This window comes from Vombatus ursinus, unplaced genomic scaffold (assembly GCF_900497805.2).
Source record: "Vombatus ursinus unplaced genomic scaffold, bare-nosed wombat genome assembly UNPS02014859.1, whole genome shotgun sequence".
Lineage (NCBI taxonomy): Eukaryota > Metazoa > Chordata > Mammalia > Diprotodontia > Vombatidae > Vombatus > Vombatus ursinus.
In genome coordinates, this window is record NW_020954637.1 from 2,436,079 (window position 1) to 2,445,229 (window position 9,151).

Here is a 9,151-nt window from a genome sequence, read left to right on the forward strand (position 1 = left end):
CACAGAATGTCAGAACTGGGGGAGACTCTAGAACAGAGAATGTCAGAAGTGGGAGGGCCCCAAGAGACCACCTAGCCCAAGCCCCTCATTTACAGAGGAGGAAGCTGAGATTCCAGAGTGAGGATGTCCCATAGATAGGTCACATCCAAGGATCTGGAACTGTGCGCCCCCATCGCAGGTCTCTTCTCTCTCATTCCAGGTGTCATTACAGCACTCTGGCCTTCTCCCTGCTGGCCCACGTGCTGGCCAGGCACACCAACAACAGGGACTACCAGCGGTGGGTGTCTGAGAACATCCTGGATCGGCTGGGGATGGAGGACACAGGCTTTGACCTCGTGCCCTGGGTCCAGGCCCGGATGGCTGCAGGCTTCTACGGCAGTGGGCGCCCAGCCCCACTCTATGACCTTGGCTGGTATCGCCCCTCTGGTCAGATGTACTCCACACCTGCTGACTTGGCCAAGCTGGCCATGGTGCTCCTTGGGAGTGCCCCCCAGGGCGTCTTGGCACCGGATACACTCAAGACCATGCTGACTCCTCTCCTCACCTGTCCTGGGACCTACTTCGCCAACCAGACAGGCACACCATGGGAATTCCACGCCCAGAGGGGATATAGCATTGTCCGGAAGGACGGGGATCTGGATGGCTACGCAGCTACCTTTTCCCTGGTCCCTCAGCTGAAGCTCAGCTTCATTGTGCTCATGGCTGGGCCCCGTCCACCGGGGCTCGACCTGGTGACCCAAGTGTACGATATCCTCATCCCCGCCATGGAGATAGCCTTCCGGGAGGTCAAGGGGAGCCTGGCGCCACCGCCTAGCCCTGGCCCTTACTTGGGCTTCTACACCTATGCCAACCTTACCTTCTATGAGATCCTCCGAGGGCCCTCAGGGGTCCTTCACATGCGGCAGTTTGGGCCCCAAGTGGAGAAGCTGATCCCAGCCAAGTTCCGGACCCTGAAGCTGCATCACCTGCAGGGCCGGGTCTTCCAGGTGGTCGTAGACCAAGAGTTCCCCTGTGTCCTGCCCCTGGGGGCAACCTGGCTTCCCTTGGAGACTCAACACGGCCAGCTCCTCAACTTTTATCCCTTTGACCAGAGGGGGCTCTCCCCAGGCTTTGATGCTCCTGGCTTGAACACGTACAAAGTCCTTCGGATGGCCCAGAAACCTGGCTTCAGTACTTCAGTTTGAGCTCAGCCGTCCTCACCTCTTACCTTAACGGGACAGAATCGTGGGATGTCAGAGTTGGAAGGGAAGGCTTGAGCTTTGGCAATATGGAATGGTGATAAGAGCGTGGAGAGGCCTGAGTTTAAATGCCAGCTGCCACACTAACCGGCTGTGTGACTTTGGACAAATTCTGTATCTTCTCTGGGTCTCGGTTTCCTTTTCTGTAAAATAAGGGCCTTGGACCAAATGCTTCCCAAGGTTTCTCTTAGCTCTAACGTTCTGTGCTCTCAGATCATAGATTTAGAGCAGGGAGGGGACCTTAGACAGCATCTAGTCTCCATTTTACAGATGTGGAAACTGAGGCCCAGGGTGATTTGATGATTTGCCCAATATTATACAAGGAGTAACAGAAGTAGCTCTGACTCCCAAACTGAGTTCCCTTTCTACTGCCCCATTTGACCAGTGCTCCCTTCCAGTTGGCACTTTCTGTTTTCTGACAATCCTTCTCCTAATGATCTATGATTCTGAGAGCCTGCTCTATGGGTGTCCTGCCCTGTCTGCTACCTCTACCCCCACCCTCCTGGGGCCATGGCAAGTTTATTACCAGATCCGACCACCAGGTGGCAGCATTGTTCCATGGAGCAAATGCTCTCAAGCTACGAAGTCTCCCAGAAGTTAATAATGTAGCTTAAAATAATGCTAAGCCTTTTGAAATCCCCTCTATTCATTTTTAACATGTCCTTGCCTCTGGGCCATCGCCTCACCCCTGCCCTCCATGTGTTGGTCCTATGTGACATGCAGCAGCCAGACCTTACTCACCAAGTCCTTTCCAGAATCCTACATATTCTTCCATCAGATCTGGGAAGCAGCTGCACATAAAATCAGTCAATAAACATTTGATAAGCACCTACTATGTGCCAGAAAGCTCTGGCTTATTCAGTCTTTCCCCCTCCCCTCCTTACTTCAGGAGCCTAGTGCTCTCTTCCCCATTTCCTATCCAAACTGGCCCTCTCTCATGAAAGGCTCCAAAATCAGTCCTTTACACCTTAGTGTGAATTTATGTCACTAGGTCTACCTCCTGGGAGGGCACCGTCAGCCAGTCAGAAGGGACTTAGAACTTGAACTTTGGAAAGAATAGAAAAGCTGTAAAAGATAGTGGAGTGGTTTGCCCTTTCCTTCTCCAGGTCATTTTGCAGATGAAGAAACTGAGGCAAACAGGGTTAAGAGACTTGCCCAAGGGCACACAGCTGGTAAGTGTCTGAGGCCAGATTTGAACTCAGGACTGCAAGCCCCATGTGCCACTTGGCTTCCTTTAGGTCACATGGGATGGGAAATAATCGGGCTTTTTCTGTCTTTTTGCTCACATTTTTATAGTGCTTAGGGTTCCCAAGAGGCAAATAATCCCACAGAAGAGGAGGAATAGGTTTTATTATCCCCATTTGAGAGAGGAGAAAATTGAGGCCTGGAGAAGGGAGGTGATTTGCCCAGGATCATACATGTAAGTAGAAGAATCGGAAAGGACCGGGTGTCTTCACTCTACCTCATCCTGTTTTTGCTGGGACACTTGGGAAGTGTATGGGAGCTCCCTCTGTCCTGGGCCAAGCTGAAAGGTTCCTACCTGAGGATTCTAGGTCATCCTCAAAGAGGTCAGTTTGTTAATACCTGTACCTGGATCAGCATGTGAGCTCACCCTAAGCAATCAACTGGGAAGGGCGCCCTGTCTCTGCAGAGGGCGGGGCTGGGAGCTGGGGTTACTCCATAGACTGTTTTCATGGGGGGGTGATGTGAAAACTACTGTCAATCACGGCCACGTGGTGTCCTCAAACTGAGGCAAGGGCCAAGGGGCTCCTCCAGCCACTCTCAAAACTGGACCATGCCCCGGGTCTGTCCAGTGGTGCCCAGCCCCTCTGGGCAGGGAAGCCAGGCCCTGTGGGTCACACGGCTCAGCCAGCATGTACCTGGGACTCCTGGAGACCCCAGGGGATGGTCTGAAGGTCCCAGTGCTCTCTCTAGATGGCTCAAAGGCCTCACTAACCCTCTTCTGTACTCAGGCTCCCTATTTCCCTTTAAAGGCTTCTTCCCCTCCGGCTGGCTCTCCTAGGGTTTATTAGCCTAGATGGTAGAGCCCTTCCACTGGGCCGTCACTGGACATCTGCACTCTTGTCTTGCACACTGGATTCCCCGTGACTCTGGAGGAGAGAATGAGGCTGCCTCACTTAAATCCAATTCACTCTCAAGTCAAGACTTCACCCCATGATGTCATTGGCCCTGTTTGAGAGGGCAGGACCAACAAAAATGATAGCAGAGTCCCTTCCCCTTGGTCTGGTAGTGAGTGTGTGTGTGTGTGTGTGTATTTTTCTATGGGTATATTTGTGCAAGAGTCTGTGATATGTATTGTGTGTGTGTGTAAATATATATGTATATGAGATATATGTGAGTTTATGTATACGTAAGGGTGTAAATTGCATGTTTGAATAACTCTTGTTTTAAAAAAATCCATTTCTAGGGCAGCTAGGTGGCACAGTGGATAGAGCACTGGCCCTGAAGTCAGGAGGACCTGAGTTCAAATCCGGCCTCAGACCACACACTTGACACTTAGTAGTTATGTGACCCTGGGCAAGTCACTTAACTCCAATTGCCTAAAAATAAAAAAAAAAAAAAAAGAATTAAAAAAAATCCATTTCTAGTGGATTCAGGGGAAGCTGAATATTGCAAACCAGGACTATTATTTATATATCTTGTTAGTCAGACAACAAGTATTTATCGAGCACCTACTGTGTGCCAGATACTGTTCTAAGCACTAAAGATACAAAGAAAGGCCAGAGACAGTCCTTGCTTCCCAGCAGCTCAGAGTCTAATGGGGGAGCCAAGAGTATTTGTGTATAAGATAAGGCAGGGTAAATGGGAGGTGAGCTCAGAGAAAGGTACCAGGTGTGGGTGGGGGTCCCGGAAGGCCTCCTGCAGAAGGTGAGATTTGAGCGGAGGCTTGAAGGAAGCCGGGAAGTGAGGAGGGGGATCAGCCCAGGAAAACGCCCAGATGCCATGAGGGGCAGGAGTGAAAAGCCTCCCAACTGTAGATTAGCATATGTGGGTATATGTTTGTTTATGCATGTGGATGGGCATGAAATGTGCGTGTTTATGTACGAGTGCCTGTATGTCTGGATTTGTGCATGAGGGTGGATGTATGTATGAGAGAGTGTGCGGGGGGCCATCCGCGTGTGAGTCCAAGATGAGGGGGAGAGAGGAGGCCGGGCAGTGAGCGGACTTCAAAGGGGCTCTGGCTGCTGCCTCGGGTATCTCAGTAATGAGGCGCAGGAGGACAGGGGAGGCAGCAGGGCCCCCTTTGAAGTCTTCCTGTCCTGCTCCCCTGGGCTCCAGTGCTGGGGGGAATACACTGGCAGCCGAGGCAGGGAGGGGGACTGGGTCCTAGAGCACCCCAGCTCAAGGGTGGGGGGAAGGGAGGGGAGAGGGAGAGGCAACAAGGTCGGGGAGTCAGGGGAGCCTCAGGACTGGGCTGGCCCAGGAAGTCCTCCCCACTGAGGACTGGGCTCCTACTCAAGCAGACTGGGATCAATTCTGAGTCACGAAGGAGGAGCCAATGGGAGCTAGGGCTGGTGAAGGCCGGAGGGATCCTTGGGAAAGCAGCAAGGTTCTAGGGAGAGAGGGCTGGACCCAGGCTCAAATCCGGGCTCTGTCCCAAGCCGTGTGACCTTGGGCAATCACTCAGCCTCTCTGAGACTCAGTTTCCACGAATGTAAAATGAAGAGGGTGGACTAAATGCGCTGTGGTGGCCTTTCCAGCATTAAATCGGCGATCTGGTCCAACCCCTTTCATCAAACAGATGAGGCGCAGAGGAAGAAATGACTTGGCCAATGCCACACAGCTAGCAAGATCCTACATCAAAAGGATTTGGAGGGGGGCAGCTGGGTGGCTCAGTGGATAGAGCACCGGCCCTGACGTCAGGAGGACCTGAGTTCAAAGCCGGCCTCAGACACTTGACACTAGCTGTGTGACCCTAGGCAAGTCACTTAACCCCAATTGCCTAAAAAAGAAAAAAAAAGGAATTTGGAGTGGGAAGGGGACTGAGCTAGGAGCAATGCAGAGAGAGGCAGATTTAAGGAAAAACTTCCTAACAATGAAAGTCATCCAAAAGTCAAATGAGCATATGCAAGCAGCCCAGAAGGAGAACCATTTAGCGATGCTACAGAGGGATTCCAGCTCACATAGAGGCTGGACTAGATGACCTACCATGGGGGGCAGCAGGATGGATTTGGAATCTGGGAGACCTGGTTTAAAACTCCATTGCTGTTGCTGTTTAGCCACGTCCAACTCTTCGTGACCCCATTTAGGGTTTTCTTGGCAAAGATGCCGCAGTGGTTGGCTGTTTCCTTCTCCAGCTCATTTTACAGATGAGGAAACTGAGGCAAACAGGGTGAAGTGACTTTCTCAGTGTCACAATTAGTAAGTGTCAGGGAACGTTTGAACTCAGATCTTCCTGACTCCAGACCTCTGTGCGCCAAGGCACCACCTAGCGGCCCTAACTATAAGTAATAGCTTATTATTATTACTATTATTATCATTATTATTAATGATCTTTTCCCTCTCTTGGAGTGGATCATTTAAAAGGCTGTGCCTCTCAATACTTCATTGGAGAATAGTGAGCTAAGAACTAAGGAAAGGCAAAGTAGGATGGTGGGGAGGGGGGGAGTTCCCTGCCCTGGGGGAGGAGAGAGCGGTGTGAAACAGGGCAGGAGAGAGGAGAAGAGGGTGGGGTTAGAAGCAATGAAGTCCTGGAGAAATCGGGAGATCAAGGTGGGGGAGTCTCAGCTCTGCGTGGGGCGGGCGTTGAAGCAGGATTTGGTGAGCTAATGAGGTGCCCCTTTGGTAGTCCGGCCCACTTAGAGCTCCGACTCGGACCAGTGGGCTGGGCAGAAGTGGGTCTCAGGCGGAATGGTTAGAATAGCCCTGCGGGGTCGGCTTTATGCTGAGATGAAGGCGTGGCAGAGGGGTAATGTCTGTCTGAGCTGGGGGCCGCAGGATACTGAAAAGCAGCCCAGGAAGGTCCCCACAGCGTTTGGTGAATCCTTTACCCTGGGTGGGCATGGGCAGTCAGCCTCTCTGGCCCTCGGTTTCCTCCTCTGTAAAATGAGGAAGCTGGATGGATTGGGTACCTTCTGAGGTCCCTTCCAGATCGATGATTCTATGATTTACAGAAAAGACACAGTAACAATTAACACGTATACAATGCGTCCCAAAAGTCTTGGTGCGGTTTAAAGCTGTTACAATGTCATCCGAACATTATCTCACCTTAACCTCACCAGAGCCCTGTAAGTGGGGGAGGGGGAGCACCACAGACACTATTATTCCCATTCTATAGATGGGAACACTGAGTCCACCGGGGGGCTATTAACAGACTGTAGTCAGACAGTTAACAGGTATTAGAGGTGGGATATGGACCTGGATCTTTTCAAATGAAAGCCCAGCCCTTTGTCTAGTACAATACATTGCTGCTCCCCTCATACAAAGGCTGGGCAAAGAACCTCAACTGTCGGTGGAGAGAGGCCTCACCCCGAAGGCATTCAGGGAAGGATCGAATGTTCCTGTGATGCTTTACAGCGTGCCAAGCTCTATCCTCACAACGATCCTGTGAGCGAAGGGGTGGGAGAGTTACCTCTAGCTAGCATTTACGTAGCTTTTTAAAAGAGGTAACCATCCCATTTTACAGATGAGGAAACTGAGTCCCAGAGAAGGAAATCGACTTGGCTTCGGTATTTGGCAAGGCCAGGACTTGAACCCGGGTCTCCTGACTCTACATCCAGAGCCCTTTCAATGAAGAGAGATTAGATTTGTTCTGCTTGTCTTTAGAGGGCAGAACCATCATGGGACCATAGGACCAACGGGCATGGCACAGGCGTGGAGAGGGAACAGTAATGTGGAATCACAGCGTTTGAGAGCTGGAAAGCAGCTCAGCAGTCATCTAGTCCGACCCACACGCGGAGAGAATCCCCACTCTAAGAAACCCAACAAGCAGTGAGGCGACGTCCGCTTGGAGACCTTCCACGGTGGGGGACTCATCCCCTCTTCAGACAGCTCATTCAGGTAGCTTTGGAGCCAGGAGACACTGGGTGCGAAGCCCAGCTCAGATTCTTCCTGTGTGACCTTGGACAAGTCACTTCAGTTCTCAGTCATTTCCCCATCTGTAAATCACGGATAATAATGGCACCTGCTCACGTGGCTGTTGTGAAGATCAAATGAACTACAATATAGAAAAAAGCCTTAAAATCCTATTTAAATGTCAGCATTTTTATTCTATAAATAGCTTAGTGAAATGCCAGGCACATAGTAGGCACTACATGACTGCTTGTTGATTATAAGTTTGAATGATTACTATATTAGGCAAAACCTATCTTCTGAGCTGGACCATTCTGGACTTCATAACTCTTCTGTGTATTTGCAGTTCCTGATCCTGTGTTTATTCTGTGCCCTGACCACTTCACACTCCAGGAGGTAATACACTGGAAGTCACAGTGTGAAAAGATTTTGACCAGGGTATATTGGTAAATGTTTAACAATCAGCTCTCTGAAAAAGAGAATATATGCACTACCTGATTTTCAATGTAAAATGAATTATTAACATTTTCTCCATCGCCTCCTTAAGTCTAGGCAATCAACACAGCGATAAATTAAGCCCTGATTTGGAGCATTTGCCCATTTTTGAGGTGTAAATGCTCACACTGAAAATTTAACAATCAGCTCTTGAGAGCTGGTTTAAGCTGGTTCCAACACACCCTTGATCTTGACAGGCTCCAATGTTGTGATGAATGAATGTGAAATTTTATAGAGATAAATGAAAACTTCTGAACTTGGGTTCAAAAAATCAACTTTATAAGTACAGAATGGGGACAAGTGTGATTAGACAGTGGTTTGTCTGAAAAAGACCCGGGGATGTTGGTTAACTGCAGATGCCGTATGAGTCAATAGTGTATTTATTATTGTCAGAGGAAGCTCATGATGTCATCTGGGGCTGCAGGGAGAGGCTTAGCTTCCAAGAGTAAGGAGCTAAGAGTCTTCCCCCTCTCAGTAGGCTACACCTTGAATATTATGTTCGGTTTTGGGCACCACCATTTTACTTTATTTTATTTTTTGGGGGGCTAGGCAATGGGGTTAAGTAACTTGCCCAAGGTCACACAGCTAGTAAATGTCAAGTGTCTGAGGTCAGATTTGAACTTGGGTCCTCCTAAATCCAGGGCTGGTGCTCTATCCACTTTGCCACCTAGCTGCCCCAGGCACCACAATTTTAAAAGGAGGTTGATAACCTACAGAACATTGATAGAAAGGCCGACCACCAGCATGGCAAAGGCCCCATGAGAGTCTGGGCCACATGAGGAGGGGCTGAAGGAAAGCTCATCCTGGTCATGTCTCTGAAGGACGTTGATATGCCAGAGAATGTCCAGAGGAGGGAGGCCAGTGTGGTGAAGGGCCTTGAGTCCATGCCATATGAGTAGTGACAAGCCTGGGACTGGTGGGTGTGGGTGCTAGCCTACCTTGGGGAAGAGGCATTGGCTTTGTTCTACTTGGCCGGAGGGCAGAACCAGAATCTGTGGGTTGAAATTGCCAAGAGGCAAATTTAAAGGTGAAGGGCTGTCCCAGTGTGGGATGGACTACCTCAGGAGGTGGTGAGTTCCCCATGCTTGAACATCCTCAAGTGGAGACTGGATAACCACGTGTTGGGGATATTACAGTGAGGATTCCCTTTTAGGTATGGTTTGGACTAGATGAACAGCTAGGGAGCACCATAATGCATAGAGCGCTGGGCCTGGAGTCAGGAAGACTCATCTTCTTGAGTTCAAATCTGGCCTCAGACGCCTACTAGCTGTGTGACCCTGGGCAAGTCCTTTCATCCTGTTTGCCTCAGTAAACAGACTTAGACATGGTTCATTCAAGCTCCCCATTTTACAAATGAGGAAACCGAGGCCCACGGAGGTTAAGTG

General features: G+C 50.2%; 1 protein-coding gene across 1 annotated transcript in view; it reads left to right on the forward strand.

The window, feature by feature from the left end:
• Positions 1 to 1,973, forward strand: part of LACTBL1 (lactamase beta like 1) — a 10,847-nt gene extending 8,874 nt beyond the window's left edge. Inside the window, exon 7 of the mRNA XM_027841498.1 lies at positions 200 to 1,973. Within this exon, the coding sequence (XP_027697299.1) occupies positions 200 to 1,184 (985 nt within the window). The 3' untranslated portion in view covers positions 1,185 to 1,973. The remainder of the gene's footprint in view (positions 1 to 199) is intronic.
• Positions 1,974 to 9,151: the final 7,178 nt, after the last annotated feature.